At 44.7% G+C, this 17470-nt stretch overlaps 2 protein-coding genes across 15 annotated transcripts in view; one reads left to right on the top strand and one right to left on the bottom strand.

Moving 5' to 3' along the window:
- Positions 1 to 1379: 1379 nt before the first annotated feature.
- Rab3-GEF (Rab3 GDP-GTP exchange factor) overlaps positions 1380 to 17470 on the top strand; it is a 26507-nt gene continuing 10416 nt past the window's right edge. For 4 of the 14 annotated variants that reach the window (XM_036821312.3, XM_070997801.1, XM_065868320.2 and 1 more), the window contains exons 1-19: positions 1381 to 1655; positions 6068 to 6205; positions 7009 to 7421; positions 7526 to 8069; positions 8689 to 9050; positions 9151 to 9277; positions 10828 to 10860; positions 11411 to 11505; positions 11705 to 12836; positions 12921 to 13124; positions 13344 to 13394; positions 14014 to 14383; positions 14440 to 14825; positions 14893 to 15378; positions 15797 to 15892; positions 16184 to 16441; positions 16504 to 16743; positions 16799 to 17071; positions 17128 to 17295. In XM_036821312.3, coding sequence (XP_036677207.2) covers positions 6083 to 6205; positions 7009 to 7421; positions 7526 to 8069; positions 8689 to 9050; positions 9151 to 9277; positions 10828 to 10860; positions 11411 to 11505; positions 11705 to 12836; positions 12921 to 13124; positions 13344 to 13394; positions 14014 to 14383; positions 14440 to 14825; positions 14893 to 15378; positions 15797 to 15892; positions 16184 to 16441; positions 16504 to 16743; positions 16799 to 17071; positions 17128 to 17295 — 5361 coding nt within the window. In that variant the 5' untranslated portion in view covers positions 1381 to 1655; positions 6068 to 6082. Of the gene's footprint in view, positions 1656 to 6067; positions 6206 to 7008; positions 7422 to 7525; positions 8070 to 8688; positions 9051 to 9150; positions 9278 to 10827; positions 10861 to 11410; positions 11506 to 11704; positions 12837 to 12920; positions 13125 to 13343; positions 13395 to 14013; positions 14384 to 14439; positions 14826 to 14892; positions 15379 to 15796; positions 15893 to 16183; positions 16442 to 16503; positions 16744 to 16798; positions 17072 to 17127; positions 17296 to 17470 lie in introns of all 14 variants that reach the window. The other 10 variants (XM_070997798.1, XM_070997802.1, XM_065868318.2 and 7 more) reach the window with 9 other exon arrangements.
- On the bottom strand, positions 9392 to 10204 carry LOC108005326 (uncharacterized). Its single transcript, XM_065868322.2, has one exon. It carries the CDS (start codon positions 9941 to 9943, stop codon positions 9494 to 9496), a length of 450 nt encoding a protein of 149 aa, XP_065724394.1. The 5' UTR covers positions 9944 to 10204; the 3' UTR covers positions 9392 to 9493.

Below are 17470 nucleotides of genomic sequence, written 5' to 3'. Positions count from 1 at the left end.
TACAACTTTGCCTTTGCGGCCTTGTGGCGGCTTTTTGTGCTCGGTATCCTTTAAAACAGGAATTAGGAGAAGTTAATTTGATAAAGCTGATGCTTTGGAAATATCTATAGCACAGAACGTGAGTTTAGGATTGTTGCTTTTTAAATTTTAGAAAACTCTAACATGGTCATAAAATTATAGGTTCCTCTTCAGTAAAAGAGAATCTATAAAAAAGACCCATGTCTAAATCTTGGTTAAAGGTCTCTTCAAATGTGCCTATCTACGCTTAATACCCCTATCGATATGCCAAAAAACGAACCCACATCTCACGCATGTTTTAAAGAACTTAAAAACTCGCATTACTTCGTATGCGGGTATGTGTACATACACGCTTTTCAACTTAGTTTTGCTGCAGGCCTAACTTAATTTGGGCATCCATTTGGTCTGCTGGCTTCGCCCAGCTACTGTAGGGTCACATGAAGCACTCCCCTCACACGCACCAGGCACGTTACTATCCATGTGGCAGCGATGTGGCAGAGTCATATGGCCAAAAACGTAGCTAAAAATTAAATGATGTCGCGCTTTATCATAAATGTATATATTACCATATATTAGAAACAGTTGTATAAGCAAATTTCGGAATTAGCCCAGCAACGATTCTTAATGGAACATAATTTCATCTTAAGAAAGCGGGCCTTAAAGTAAAAATAGATTTAACTATAAAAATAATTTGAATTTTGGTGTAGTATAAAAAAGTCGTACAATTCTACGCTCTGTAAGATTAGAACATGAACATTTATTCGGCAGTAACCATTGATCTAAGTTCGGGTTGCCATTGAAACCTCTGGAAGTTCGAAACCTTTTTTGAGAGAAGTCTAAAAGTAGAACATGATATATCTCTAGTTCCTAGGCCTGAAAAACAAATGACCAAGCCCGTTGCCCTATGTTTTCGGAGCATACTTTTCGACACTTTTTAAAGTGGTTTCAAAACTCTATAGACCATATAGAGCTTATTTCATACATACATAGGTATACCCAAAATAAAAAGCTAGTATCCAAAAAAAAGCTAGTTTCCAAAAAAAGCTAGTAACCCAGAATAAAAATTCCAGCTACCATCTCCAAAGTAGCGTTGACTTCAACGTGCGGGACATGCGCAGTGTTTGCCATACGACGAGAATCCAACAAGTGCGGCATGGAAATACCGTTTGTCCGACTTCGTGAGTCTTCGGCTCGCCTCGTGCCAATCGCAACGGCACACTTCCAGCCCCCAGAGCAGAGGAATTTCACCACCACCACACCACACACATTCAAGTGGCGCCCGAACAGGGACCGGGTGGGGGGTTCGGTTGGCGTCCTTTGGTTTAGCTGCTTGGCTCGACGGCCAGAAAATTCAGTCACACCACGGCCAGCGCGCAGTTAGCTACAGAGAAACAGGCAGGAGCAAACGATAGCTGCGATAGAGAGGTCCTTCGTCTGCAACTGACCACGAGAGCTGAGCAAAGAAGAGCCTATATCTTTTTTTTTTTGCTGTTTGTTAAATAGAAAACACATAAATTTAGTGATTGTCCAGTGAACATTGTGGGTGCTTAGCCATGTCAACAGAATGCAACACCCCTGATAGTAAAACTACCTTTAATTAACTGAAAAAAAAAACAAACAATAAACAGTGAACCAAGGTAAGTGCTTAGAACCTATGTATAAGAAATCACCGAAAAATCCCAAATTATTATAGGTATACTGTGTGTATACCGTATCATTGTTGTTTCTATTCCGCTGTCGAGTGTGTATTTTTTTTCGTTCTTAACGATTTTTCCAGTGACCTTGTTGCGTACGCCAGAGCGTACAAATTCACTGTGTGAGTGTGTGTGTGTGTGTGTGTGTGTCATTGCTGCTTAGCCTTGTCCTCCCCCTTTTTGCCCACATTCCGCATACACACATACCCATCGGTGTTGTTCTGCGCATATATTTTGGGGCCAAAATTTCGGTAGCATACTTTTCAGCACTGAGCACACGGAATTTATGCGGGAGTTTTCGGGGCCGAAAAGCTAACATCCAAGGCATTTCACTTAGCATATTGCTTGTTCCCGGGTTTTTGCATTCCATGGACTTTATATAGAGTCACAGCTGCGGTCAAGATAATAGTCACGAAAAAACATGTACCCATAATTGACGCGGCTAAGTTTATCTCTGTGTGTATGTACAACCATTATAGCCAGGGGTAGTTCCACGACACTTCCAATTAAGAACAATTATGGAGATGACTAATTGAAGGCAAGATAGCAAATTGAGCTTACATTTGGCTAAATATTTAGGATACATTATGGATGCGATCTCATATCGATACACTAATGTACCTTAAAACGATGGACTTGTCTTTTTTAGGCAACAGAAAGTTATGAGTTCTGATTGGTACTTCAAAAATAAGTTCCTATATGCATTATTTATATCATTATGAATTTCAGATAATCTTGATAAACTAAGTAAATTGAATTATTATAGAGCATAGTTTCAGAAAAGAGATTGAACAATAAATTAGAAAGTAGATTTGGTAAATATTTTAAAAACCTATTTAAAGCCTTTGAATAAATCTTAACTATTAAGGGAAATAACTAGACGTATTTTCAGATCTTTAATTATAAATAAATAGTTTAGTTCCCCAAGACTACCACTTTGCAGTGCTATAGCTTTGAGCACCATCGTATTATGCCCGGGGAATGTTAATACCCGAATGATAAGACCATTGGGCATCAACATTTGTGGCCTGCCCTTGATGTACGACTGTATCTATGTGTGTATGCGCTGTGCTGATGATGTGGCTTTGGCTGGTTGTCAGGGAATGCAATTGCCGAGCCCTTTATTGATTTTATGATACCATGGCTAGAAGGATCCCCTATCCCCAAACCACCGCCCACTGCCCACTGCCCCGCCCCCTGCAGTGGCACGTGCAGAACAACAAAACAAGCGGGGCAACAACAAGTCATTCACACCACCGGAGTGGGAGATGCAGATGGAAACAAGGCAAAAGTAAAAAAAAAAAATGAATTGAAAATACAGAAGCAGGAGATTGTGGGTGTTGAATGGAAATTGCAAGGCAGAGCTCGACAGACAGGCAGCCCACTCTAAGTGGCTTGAGTGGTGACAGGAGAGCTTTTGCAAGAAAAAATGCACCAGAAGCCCTCCTTCAGGCTCCCCTCAGCTTCCTTGAGCCTTTCCCTTTTCATCGTCACGCATAATTCAGCGAAGAAATTCCATTGCATTCTGCTGTGTGTTTCATCCTAAGGCGCTTTGCACGACGATAAGGCGGAATTGGGCCCTAGCCGCACGGCGAGAATCGCTTTATTCGCCTTATCCGGGCTTGAAGGCAAGTCCGATTGTTATGGGCTCTTATTGTGAGTCGCAGACAACATATAAACAATATGTATATTTCCTGCCTCAGTTTTGCCACTTTATAAGTGTTGTCAAAGAGAAAGGAAACGTTTTATTAGGGGTGTAGTAGTGTTATATATTTGAAGTGCTTCTATCTTTAGTCCTTATCGAGAAATTATATGTATTGGTAATGAAAAATAAAAATAGCAAGAAGAAATTCCATTGCTTCCATAGCTGTGTGTCTCTTCGTAAGGCGCTTTGCACGACGATACGGCGAAATTGGGCCGCACGTCGAGAATCGCTTTATTCGCCTTATCCGGGCTTGGAGACAAGTCCGATTGTTATGGGCTCTATTGTGAGACGCATAGAGAACATATAAACAATATGTACATTTCCTGTCTCAGTTTTCTCCCCTTTCAAAGAGATAGGAAACGTTTTATTAGGGGTATAGTAGTGTTATATATTTAAAAAGCTTCTATCTTTAGTCCTTATCGAGAAATTATACGTATTGGTAATGAAAAATTATAATAGCAATAGCTAATGGTCTTTCTTGAACAAACTGTGCCTGGAGCTATCTTCCACATTCATTTATCTTTTATTTATGGTGTCTTCAAGTTTAGGAAAATATCAACAACATATTCATGTGTATTGCATGTGTATACTATATCAGAGGATGAGACCGTTAAAGACTTGAGTTGACCAAAAAGGCTCAAGTGGTTGGTCAGAAAATGAAATAGGCGCCAATCAGTGGGCTTTTTAGGAAGTGTGCTACTGCCATTAGAGTTTGTGTCTCAAGTGACTGGTCCAAGTTCTTGGGGCACTTGAAACCACGTAATCAGAACGAATGCCACGAGTCACATTTCTGATTCCGATGGCGGATGATTTCATAATACGCACGCTGCCACCGACGTTGACAATTTTTCGGTTAATGACAGTTTCGCTCTTTTCCCCGATACTCTGGACTATTTTTAACCTCAGTCGGAAAGGAAGTGGGAGTGGGCAAAGGGGATTGGGATTGGTATTTGTATTGGAATGCCTGTCACGTCCAGGCTGATGTCATTTCGCGGAGTCTGCGGTCGTAGGATGGCAGGGGCATCCTCAAAGTGGCATCCCTTCAATGAGTTTATTTCGCGGGCGCACAGCAGAGGGGTTGGGGTTGCATCCACAGCCTTGACATGATTCGCCCCGACATGTGGTGGGAGGTGGACTGCAGGACTGGTTGACCAGGAGAGTGTGTAAGTCCCTTGCTGGGAAACTTTTCCATGCCCATTGACATGAGAACAGCGGTTCCACGGAATCCCAGCTTAACTTTAAAGTCATTTGGTGGCGATAATTTGCATACATTACACCGTGTTGGGGAAGGTACTACTTTTTTGTAGCTAGGTAAGGTTCAAGGTATATGCGGAAATTCATAAAAGATACATAACCTACCAATTACCTGGGTAATGGTAAATAACTGATTTTGTTATACCTTTTTAAAAAAGTAAACATTTAACTAATCAACTTCTAACTACCATACTAGGATAAACCAGTATTCTCCCAAAAAAATATAGTACAACAATCGAAAATATCTATATTCAAAATATTGAATATTAAACAAAGTACATTATAATACATATATTGGTTATAAAAGAAAATCCATATATAGTTTGGGAATTACTTACTTATATAATTACTTATGTACCTAAGTAAAGTTTGACTTTCTACAAAATTATACCTAGACATAAATCTACGTACATTTATCTCTAAGTAATTTAGGCTACATTTTATTGACAAACAGGAATCCAAGGCCCTTAAGAATCATTATGAACCGAATAATCCATCGTATGTTTACCTTGTGCTGAGCTCATGCAATTAGGGAATACTTGACTTATTCCGAATGTATGAATCTTCTCAATGAAGGAAAATTAATTTGTGATGGATGCGCTGATGATGTAGGTTGAATTGGATGTTGATTTTGACTCTGCCTCGCGTTTGCCATCATTTCCTTCATTTGTGCCATTTGTCCTTGGGGCAAATTCCACGTGGCGAATTACCGAGGGATTCGCATGCCAAGTGCGCTAAATTGGCATTCTTTGGACCACCCACAGTACATTTTTGCCACCTCAAGACCCCAGCTCACCCCCACAATAGCTCACTCCCGCTGACGTCAATGGGGATTTGCAATTTGTGATTGGGCACTTTAAAGTATTTCTGCTTTGACATTCAATTTACTCGACCCGACTTTGTTTGCCCTCCCCATCCCCAGTTGGTTTCCATTGGCATCCCGCCCTCTTTATCCCGATCCCGATTAGTTTGCCAGTTTGCCAGTGGCAAGGTCACGAGCCAACAAAGAGAAGGCCACCGGGTTGACTGACTGACTTTAACCCGAAATCTGTGGAGGTCCGAAGGGAGTTGCTATGACTTGATTAATTTGATTTGATAAAGAGGGGCTTAAACTAGAGAGTCATCATCCTGATGCTTAGAGCAGCATAATGCTCAAGATTGCATCTATACATCTATAAGTAAAAGGCAACAAAGTCCTACAAATTAAATTCTTCTATGTATCAAGTTGTCCCTGAAAGGGAATTTTGCTTTTTAATAAGACTCGCCTTAGTTGTAATGACTTCAGCCTTGAAACTTTTCAACATGCAACAGTCCTTGGATAAATAATCCTCCCATCGTCATCCTTGCTGCCATGGCAACTCATGTTTTCCCATTTCCTCTTGCCTCTCAATGACAGCAAACACAATCCAGGATGTCGGACCAGCAGAAAGCCTCCCTGTGTCCCCGGCTGGTGGACTACATGGCCATAGTGGGTGCTCACACGACGCCTCCGATGCCAAAAGGACTGCAGGGCCTCAAGGCCCCGCCAGTGCAGGTAAGTCGGTCATTGATTATGTTGGTTATTTGATTTACGAGTATTACTTACTGCGGAGAAAAGAAAAGAGGGCATGAAGTTGCCATTTTTAATCGTGAATAGGTGGATAATGATTATGGGCTTAACATGAGTTTGCTCTTTACGGTTAAAGCAGGAGTTTTAGTTTTCAAAGCATACTTTCGGACACCTTAAATAAGAACTTTAATAGCTGAGAGTTTTCACTAGCTTACGATAATTTAAAAATCGATTTAGGGTTTGATTGTATGTGATTGGTGGTAGTTATATATTGAAAATGTACAAGCAGATGCAGCAGATTAAATAGAGTAAACTCAAAATGAAAAGTAAGGCACACTCTCTTGCACTTTAAACAATCCTTTAACATTTTTTCCGTTAACCTGATACTTCTGATAATTTTATAATTTTCAATCAATGATTACTGAATAAGAGAAATTATAAAAGTAGGTAACATATTTTCCATTAACCTCATACTCTTGAAATAAAAAAAAAATAATCATTGACTTTTGTAATTTGTTATTTTGCAATAAATGATAAAACCACAAAGAGATATTATAAAACTAGGTAACATATTTTCCAGTTAGCCGACACTCTTGATATAAAAATAAAAATAAAAGACTGATCCTTTTTTTTTTTTTAATAAATGGTAAAATTCCTAAGAGATATTTTAGAAGTAGGTAGACAAAACAAATAATTTTTGTTTCCAAGCTTTAATAAGTTCTAAAGCTATATCAACATATGACTTGTAAATGACAATTCCATATCTTTTTTAATGACTTCCCTAACAGGTTCCCGATCTTCTGCGTCGCTATCCCCCATCGGACCATGCCGACTTCCCGCTGCCCCTGGACATGGTGTACTTCTGCCAGCCGGAGGGGTGCACCAGCGTGGGACCCCGACGCACTGGCTCCGCCATTCGGGACATGACCTCCTTTGTATTCGCTTTGACCGACAAGGATTCGGGGAAGACGCGCTACGGCATATGCGTGAACTTTTACCGTCCCATCGAGCGTCCCAGTTCGGTGGCGGGTTCGGCGGGAGCTGGCAACGATCGTCCCGGAAACGGAGGACCCGGTGGCCATGGGGGCGGCGGTGGAGGAGGTGCCGGAGGCGGTGGACGGGGCGGCAGGCGATCATCGGCCTTCAGGCGGGAGTCTTGGCGCAAGAGCATGGAACGCAGCTCGGATTCGGCATTTAGCAGGCAAGTGTTGTGTGGAAGGGGTTGCAAGTCCAATGAAAATAGAAAACTAAACCTATTTCTATGCTAAAGCCTGTCTAACCCATCTCAAACCATTTCCATAATAGTTACGGCCTCTTAACTTCTTCTAGCGACTACAGAAGTAACGTAGCGCCTAGCGATTCGGACCGTGAACTGACCTCGCGTCGCGACTCGGACCAGCAGCGCCTGCACTCGCACCACTCGCACCACCAGCCGCACCACCCGTCGGCGGGTCCGGCCGTGCCCAAGCTGGGCCTGATGGCCCCCTCGGCGGACTCCGAGTCCGGCGGCAGTCACTCCCCATCGCCGCGAGCCTCGCGGAAAAGGACGAAGCTGCGCAACCAGTCGCTCACCTCGCTGTGCATCATCTCGCACCATCCGTTCTTCACCACCTTCCGCGAATGCCTCTTCATCCTAAAGAAGCTGATCGATGCCTGCAACGAGTCCTCGTCGCCGAAGCGAGTGGGTGCCTCTCAGAAGATCAACAGGGACAATGTGTGGACGGTGCTGACGGGCCATGTCAGCGATGCCACGCCCTCGATCGTCCTGCACGATGTGCGCGAAATCGAAACCTGGATCCTGCGACTCCTCTCCACGCCAGTTCCGGTGCCGGGATCCACACGAGTCGAGGTGAGTGTTATAATCATATAGCTGAACCCGTCTGTCATAATATTGTCACTGAAATCGAACGGTGATTACCAACATCTATCTTTATGCCAAAATTTGTCGAAATCGGACCATTTTTTAAAAAGTTATAAGCAAATAAAAAAAATCGACGCTAGGTGGCGCCATTGCGGCATTTCCAATTGTGAACAGTTGCTTTGCTGCATGTCTCCATCTCCATCGCACTTCTCTTAGCTAAGTAACGGGTTTTTGATAGTCAATGGCATCGACTATAGCGTTTTCTCTTGTTTAATATATCTATACATAAAACGCGAATTCTTCAGTACAATTACAAAATGTTCAAAGCCAAGCAGGCGGGATCTTGTTACTAACATGATACAACATGATTACATTTCAAAATATTTATTATGCTAATTCCGTATGATGGTGTTCAACCATATAAATCATAAAATATCTTGAAAATATGTCGACGCGAATTCTTCAGTTTAAATTGGCGCAAAAGTGTTTACTTGGACCAAGTGAAGTCTACAAGGGTGTTTTGTATAAGTTATTGCTTTGATTAGTGGATCTTTAAGGGGAACACTTAATTTCCTATCGAAAGTAAAGTAAAATCATCTGTTTCTAGGTGGAGGTGCTTTCGCCGACGGTGCATGAGCCGCTGCTGTTTGCGCTGCCCGACCACACTCGCTTCTCGCTGGTGGACTTCCCTTTGCATCTACCACTAGAGCTGCTCGGCGTGGAGACCTGCCTCAAGGTGTGGACCCTGATCATGCAGGAGAACAAGGTGTTGTTTCAGTCGCGTGACTACAACGCACTCTCCATGTCGGTGATGGCCTTCGTCACTATGCTGTATCCGCTGGAGTACATGTTCCCGGTCATACCGCTTCTGCCCACCTGCCTTAGTTGCGCAGAGCAGTTACTACTGGCGCCCACGCCCTTTGTCATTGGGGTGCCGGCCTCGTTCCTGATCTACAAAAAGAATTTCCGGTAAGATTGTTAGGATTGGAGGAGACTAATTGATCAAACTATTCAAGCATTTCGTTAAGATCAAAATGATATAAAACTGACTTTCTCGTTTCCCTTCTAGACTCCCGGATGACATTTGGGTAGTCGACTTGGACTCCACCAAACTGACACCACCGACTGGTGGCTACGAGGAAATACCACCGCTACCTGAGCCCGAGGGCACCATTCTGAAGAACCACCTAAAACAAGTAAGCCACAGAACCTCATCCCTAAGACGCTGTACATAACCTGATCTCTTAAATCTAATGGATGCAATCGAATGTTCTCAATTTTGGAAATTCACCCAGGAAAGAAAACTTGAATTAGTTTTATCTTGTATAATGAAGGATGATTTTGTGTTGGTTTCGTTTTGGGCACAATGTAATTTGACTAATGTTAAGAATGATAAAATTTGACTTGGTAGCTCATTGTAGGTTGTCCAGTGTAACCTGGCAGTTCTTGAGTAGCTTGCTGCACTGGTCGTAGAGTGCGGTGTCCAGTTGGCGCAGCTCCTGCTCCTTGTCGCAGTCGAGGAAGCGCTTCAGCTTGTCCACCTCGTTGCGCAACTTGAACACGATGCCGGGCAGCATGCCCTGCGCCTTCTTGACCACCTGCTCCTGCACATGCAGCCGCCGCTCGTTGGCTCCCTCGCAGCGGAAGCGCTCGAGGCGTTGGAGCTCCAACTCGCGCTCATGGTCATAGTGCGACTTCTGTTGCAGCAGGTGCTCCAGCAGGGCCCGGTAGACGATCAGCTGCTCCAGACGCGGATCCGTGTAGATGTTTTCCGTGGGACGGCGTTGGAAACGGAGCTTGGCCTCATGACGACTGTCGTTGGCCTGCACGGCCGATAAGAGGGCGATGTGAGGACTGTACATGGCCCTAACTGACCAAACTCGACTGAAGAAAATATATATGAGACGACCTCGGGCTAATGAGTAATAGGTTTTCGAATGGGAGTCAAGCTAGGACAAACCAGGTTGTAATTTAAGTGAAGGCTCAAAGCCTTCTGATTTTGTAAAGTACTTGCATAGGACACTTGTAGAATGGCGCCCGAGCACAAAATGGTATAGGCCTAAGTAAATGTTATTTAAGATATACAATTGTATTTTCCAGACCAGGTGAATTTCCAGAATTTGAAAAACATATCTTTATCTTTAGGCACTACTAAGCGGTTCTCACATTTTCTGTTCAATACTCGTGTCACACAACTGGTTCAAGGCCAGAGTCGCTTTTCCATGTCTAAATAACCGATGTTATCTGCTCTTTAAAAGAATTCCCCCCATGTGAATTACGCAGAGCAGACACATGTAAAAGCGGCAGTTACTCATCGTAGCTATCGTTATCGCTGTCATATAATCGTTATCATTGCTCCATTCAACTTTGGTGTGATTGTTATAATTCGAATAATATACATAACTAACTACTCTGTGGTCTGTCGCAGAGCAAATATCAAGAGAGCACTTCAGCGATATTTTAATTTCATTTCATTTTTAACCCCATTGACAAAGCTCCTCGAACACTTGTACAACTCTCTATCTCTCTCTTTCTTTCTTTGTGTTTTTTGTGTACTCACTGCCTCCCTTTCTGCCTATCGATGTGTGTCCATCTCTGTCTCTACTCTAATGCTATACTTTTGACACTCATGCATTATCTGTTATATGAAATTTGTTATACTCGATCACAACTTTAACTACAACAACAACTACTACTACAACAACAACAACAACAAATCGAATAACAACAACAACAACATCGGCAGGCTATGCTATTGATGGATGAAGCTGGACTTGGTGTAAATATCGTTCGCAAAAGTGTTAACTACGTTTGGTTTATCGTTTATCGTTATATTTGAGTTGAAACCGTTTGTACATACTAAACATAATCCATAAATGATATACTAACTATATGTGAATATTCGTAATCGAAGATGTACTTGACATAGAACATAGAACTAACCGCATGCACAGTCATTCTACATAGACATAAAGGCCTACTCTTAATGTTGAATTTTGGTATAGGTTTAGCTAGGTTAACTTTTCTCAAGGATGGGGAATTTCGTTAATTCCCCCCAGAGTTTCTATCACTTTCTCTACCTATCATTCGCTGTCTTTAGTGTTATATGTTTCGTGTGCATGCCCTGTCAGTCTCTCTCCTTCTCCACCTTGTTTTCCAACTTCTACTTCTATCTGAGTATCTAACCTACTAACTGAAGTGGCCTTACGCCCCCAAAAAGCTTTCCGAACCCCCCTCCAAATCTTATAGTTAGCCAAGTTGAAGTCCTAATTAAATTGGTTAGTTTTGAGGTTAACTCTATTAATTGATCTGTATGGACTGTTCCACAGGCACTTACCTCGATGACGGCCACCAATACGGCGGTGTCCTCACAACAGCTATTACCATCGGTACGGGATAGTCTCCAGGAACCACCGTTGCTCGGGTGAGTTATCATATTAAATTTGTTGAAATCAAGGTCTTCGTTGTCCGTATTTCGTTGTCCGTTGTCCTTTATTCGTTTTCTGCTATTCGTCATACTTAATATCTTAGTTCATATATGTAAAATCAAGGTTCCCCTTTCAAGTTTCCACTTTCATAACGATTAATATTTAATTTCATACGTTCTTCTGATTTTCCAACAGGGTATCCCAGGTGCGGCTTCCGCTTCAGACGCCGCCACATTCGGCGCAGGCCAGTCAAAGGAATTCCATGTCAGCCCAAGGAACGATTAGTTCCCGTCAGCCAAGTCCAATGAACTCACCAGCCCTCAATCCATTCGTTTACGGAACGGATGTGGATTCCGTAGACGTGGCCACGCGTGTGGCGATGGTCCGGTTTTTCAATGCCCAAAATACATTGGCTAATTTCGCCGAGCACACGCGCACTTTGCGTCTATATCCCCGTCCCGTGGTCGCTTTCCAGATAAATAGTTTCCTACGATCCCGACCAAGAGCCTCAACGTTCCTAAATCAGTTCGCCAGGACTCAGGCAGTGGAGTTCCTGGCGGAGTGGTCACTAACGCCAACGAATGTGGCTTTTCTGCGGGTTCAAACCGGGGTTATGGACCCCATGCAGGTGGGCGATAAGCCCAAGTGGTTCGCCCATGCCCTGACCCCCATCCGGTTTTCGGTGTGGGATGATGGCAGCTCTCTGAATGGAGCTCTTCGGTCCCTGAAACAACTCGAGTGCCAGCCGACGGACGAGAGTGGTTCGGATTCGGAGGGAGCGGACAGCAGCAGTTCATCTTACAGTTCACTCAGTGATTTCGTCTCGGAAATGGCCTCCTCAGATCTTTCGCCCAGCCTGCATGATGTCTTCGGCTCATACAATCGGCCGCATGTTGTCCCCCAGACACTATCCTCGAATTTGGATCCAGCTCTGGTCTACCATCCACCCAGCAAGCTGCAGTATCCCGAGGGCATTGCCGATGCGGCGGCCAGCAAAGAGGAGGAGGATGAGGAGCGGGCCGATAGTCCGGTATCCTCATCCTCCAGTCGCTCGGATCTGAGTTCACCCAGCTTCAATCGCGATTCGGAGTTTGATTTCCAGCCGAAGGGCGGACAAGCTCTGGGATCGACAGCAGCTAGTGGAGCGGCTGCACCCAGTTTCGAGTTGGCCACTCCGCTGGCCATGCGGCTGGAGGCCACCATCAAAATGGCCAGCATTGAACAGGAATCGGACACGGGATCCACGGCCACGGGCAAGACCATAGCCACCGGGTCAAAGCTGCAAAGACATCCCAGTGATACTGAGAGGCCCGAGAAGAAGATTCCGGTAAGTAGATCTTTATATTTGTCTTGGGGGAGGGGGTGGACATAAGAAAAGGGGTTGGTCCTTATAATATATCCATATTTACAGCCACCACTAACGCCACCTGTTAAGCAACCGGGTGTTAGCAATATTCTAGCCCGGACCGGCAGTTCCGGCTCCAGTTCAAGCAGTCCTGGTCGTCAGAGCTCCCAGAGTTCCCTCTTTGAAAACTTTGCCTCACATGCCAAGGAGTTGGTGCGGGAAACAACGCGTCAGAGCAGCCAGGAGGGTCTACTAGCCCATGTGGATAAGGTGAGTACAATATAGGGTTTCCCTCGACTGGTTTTCCAACTTGATGTGCTGTTGTACTCTGATCGTTGATCTGTTTTTCTTTCCTTTCCTTTCTTTCCGTCGTCAACGTGAATAATTTATTTAATTTGTTCTTTTTCGGTACTATTATTTTATTTCATTTCGTGCTTTGGCGGTGTTTCTTTGGTTAATTGAACCTGATATGAATGTACCGTACTGTAGCATGCGCTGGACGAAGATCTTGACGACAAAATGCGTCATACCTTCGAAAAGGTTGGTACTCCCGCCGCACTTTCCCATCCCATCCATAAACGATCCACCCATGCCCATCATACATCACCTAAATCTAATATCATATTTCTATTCATCACACTGCACTATACATACACCTATCATAAACTGAACAACGTGAGTCTTGACTGAAAACATTTTAAGCCACGGAATATCAGGCCCATTTATAGATACATACATTTAAATATCTTTACAATCTAAGGAATTATTTACACTCATCTCTCATCTTAAGTCACTACATTAAAATCAGTACTCTTCACATATTTAAATGCATGCACATGAGAATACTAAGTATACATTCCATATTAATTCTTATTTTACACGTATATCTTCCATCGAAAATTCATTTCGTACAAATACCGAGACCTGTTCCCTCCTTAAAGCATCCTACCATCCACATCCTCACCACACCTTCCCACTGATCTTTTCACGGGACTAGTAGTGCCATCGTAGATTGCTTTAAAGTAGACCTCAATCCGCTGTTTTTTGAGGTTGAGGAACTCGAGCTTTGATTGTTAGCACCACTTAGGCGATTGTGTAGACTTGAAGTTCCCTTCTAGAAGACTTGATTACTAATACCTATTCGATTTCGGATCCATAGTTCACGCTGCACGCAAAGAAGGCGGCCGGGGAGGCTTCAAAACAGGCTCTGGAGGTGTCCAAGCAGGCGGCAGGGGTGAGCAAGAATACCCTGGAAGATCTCACCTACGTGGGCAAGTCTACGCTGGGCGATCTCACCAAGACGGCCAAGGAGGCGGCCACCAAGAAGGGCATCATCAAGATCGACGAGCATTCAACGACGGTGACGGTGCCGCCACCAAAGTCACCCGGATCCCAACTGGCCACCCACAAGCAGGTGCAGCAAAGTGGTGGATCCGGTGGTGGCAACAACTTCTTTTCCGCCATTGGGACTGATTTCAATGGTCTGGCCTCCTCGACATCCACCATGTTCTCGGGCATGTTTGGTAAAAGTAAGTGACTGCAAGATGTTAAGAGTTACTAGGGAAATTACCTAATCCAATTGCAGAGAACCAACAAAAGCAAGTTCCCATGCAACATAAGCCGGCTAGCGTATCTTCTGGAAAGAGCAAGACGGGCATTAACTTTGATCCCTTTCCTGGACGCAAAGGACTCGTGGAGCGAACGCCATTGATTAAGCATTCGGGTCCGAGGCAAACGCAGGAGGAATTGACACGCCAGCAAAACCAGGAGCGTTCGCATAGTAATGCCGAGAATCAGACCTTCCTCAAGGATGTGACCAACCAGGTGCTCGCTGGAGAAGGAGTCGGTTGGCTGAAGCTTAACCGGTTCAAGAAGCTCATGGAGGACGAGTCCTATCGCACGCTGGTCCTCAGCAAGCTTAACAAGACGTTGGACAAGAAGATTGCTCCAGATGATCACATCGACGATGTGGTAGGTTCACTTCTACCTGAGATTAAAAGATCTGTTTAAGGGTAACTGGCTACTTTTATTCTTACAGTGCGTGACAAAACCCGTGTGGAAGGGAATGCTCAAATGCGTCCAGGCGATAGCCGGCGGATTGGACGTGACCTTTTCGAATTTTGGCCTAGGTGGCATGGCCTCCGTGTTTCAACTGATGGAGGTGGCCCACACGCACTACTGGAGCAAGGAGATCAACGAGGGCAGCGACATGTCCTCCAGTCTGCTTTCCAGTCACGCGGCCAGTCCGATGGGCAGTCGGGAGAACTTGCGATCGCCCAGCTCACCAAATGGTTCCCATTCCGCTTTAGGTAGCGAGTGGGCCTCTCCGCAAGAGTCTCGAAAGAGCTCCACTCAATTGCCACACAGTGGTGGTCCAGGTGGTTCCCATTCGGGAGCACCGGTCAATCGACGGCTGTCATCGGCGGACAGCCAGGATGGTCAGTCCACCACCGAGATGTTCAAGGACATGCTGTCGCAGAAGAGAAGTGCCTTGAAGAACATGCTCACCTCCTTTGATTCCGATGTAAGTGGAGTAGTTAACCGACCTCCCCCCCCACATGTAGTGCCAGCCATTTAGATCCGTCCACATTCCATCCATGCCTATTATTCTCAGCTTGCCAAAACCAATCCTGTATATCGCTCAGTGTATATATCGTATATCGTATTGTATGTAGAATCGCTTATCAGCATCTCAGTAAATAGATAATTCAGTACCAACTAGCATATCAGTATGTAACATATATATATATATATGTATGTCGCATCGCGAGTGTCAATCGATGTAGTCTACCGATTCACCCACCGCAACCTCGCAACCTCGCAACCGTATCTATATATTCGTATCCGCAACCCGTCCCGCCTACATCCCGTATCCGTATCGTTTGCGTCCAACCGATTTAGAGCTCTCTAACACTACGTGTGTTCGTGTGTGTAATCCGTAGGCTGCTGGCTCTACGGGGGCGCTTTCCGTTGTCAGTTTGGGCGTCCGCTTGCCCTCCAGCTGCCGGTCCACGGTCTCAGACACCGAGTACGAAAATGTAAGTACCCCAAGAGGTTCGAAAAAAACACTGAAGGAATCGTTGCAGTAGGTTCAAGTAACCTTATAGACCCTTTAACCTAAAATCTCAAATCAGAAAAACCCCCCCAAAAACGTGCTCAATCTTACCTAGGAATAACCTTTTCATTTAAATGAGATATCATTTCCAGTATTGAGCTCTAAAAATATTCTTAAACTTTGAGAATCCCTGCCCTCGATTGCGTTAGTTTTAATCAATATCAGGTTAAAAACAAAATGCCCGATTCATTTCCAACCTTTATAATATTTCCAGACAACCACGTCAAAGGATTCGAAAAAGAGCTCTGGCAATCTGTGGTCCGGAAAGTCTACGCTAAGTGCCGGATTCCGATATACTGGAGGTCACCTGATCAACACTTCATCATCGCCCTCGCCGGACAGTCCACGGGTTTATCTTTTCGAGGGGCTGTTGGGCAAGGATCGCCTCAATCTGTGGAACCAAATGCAGTTCTGGGAGGATGCCTTCCTTGACGCTGTTAGCCAGGAACGAGATATGATCGGCATGGATCAGGTGAGATTGGTTGATTAAAGACATCCCTCGGGGCCTATTAATAATTCATTTTCCTTGTACAGGGTCCTATTGAGATGATGGAGCGGTACAAATCGCTGAGCGAATCGGAGCGCAAGCGTCTTGAACACGACGAGGACCGTTTGCTATCCACCATGCTCTACAACCTGACGGCCATTCTGGTGATGCTGAATGTCGCCAAGGACGAGATCCGACGCAAGATTCGTCGCCTTCTGGGCAAGAGTCATATCGGCTTGGTATACTCCCAGGAGGTGCACAATGTGGTCGACCAGATCAATAATCTGGTAGGTTTTGGGATTTTAAAAGGAGTTGTATGAAATGAATAATACCTCTTTGCAGAACGGCAATGACATTGATCTAAAGCCACTGGGTTCACGACTGCTACATCGCCAGAGCTTCACTGTTCATCAGGGCACGGATGTGAATGGACCTCTGCGATTCATGGAAGTGCGGGACGATGGATTGGTTCTGAGATCCGTCGATGGCACCATTGTGGAGCGCTGGTGGTACGAGCGGCTGGTCAACATGACCTATTCGCCCAAGACCAAGCTGCTCTGCCTGTGGCGCCGCAATGGAGGTCAGACGCAATTGCACAAATACTACACACGAAAGGTGGGTTTCTGGGGGGAGAAAATATAATTCCAGATGACCAACTATTTTCCATACAGTGCAAGGAGCTGTACAATTGCATCAAGGAGGCCATGGAGCGCGGCGGTACGCCCACTAATGTGCCCGAACTGGGCGGCGAGTTTCCGGTTCAGGACATGAACACAGGGGAGGGCGGCCTGCTGCAGGTGTGCCTCGAGGGTGTCGGTTTGTTGTTCTCCAACAGCAAGGTGAGTGCTTTCACCATTTTTCGCTATAAGTCAATTCCCCACCAACACTTGGCATACACAAAAAACATACAACTTGGTTACACCCAAAACTCATACACAACCAACCAGCTTCATCTGCGAATGCCTCAAACTACTAGTATTCGTTTTTTTTTCGTACACCACTCCTCATCAAGCA

Source organism: Drosophila suzukii, chromosome X (assembly GCF_043229965.1).
Source record: "Drosophila suzukii chromosome X, CBGP_Dsuzu_IsoJpt1.0, whole genome shotgun sequence".
Lineage (NCBI taxonomy): Eukaryota > Metazoa > Arthropoda > Insecta > Diptera > Drosophilidae > Drosophila > Drosophila suzukii.
The sequence above is the reverse complement of the archived record's forward strand: the minus strand, read 5'-3'. Positions and strand labels throughout refer to the sequence as shown.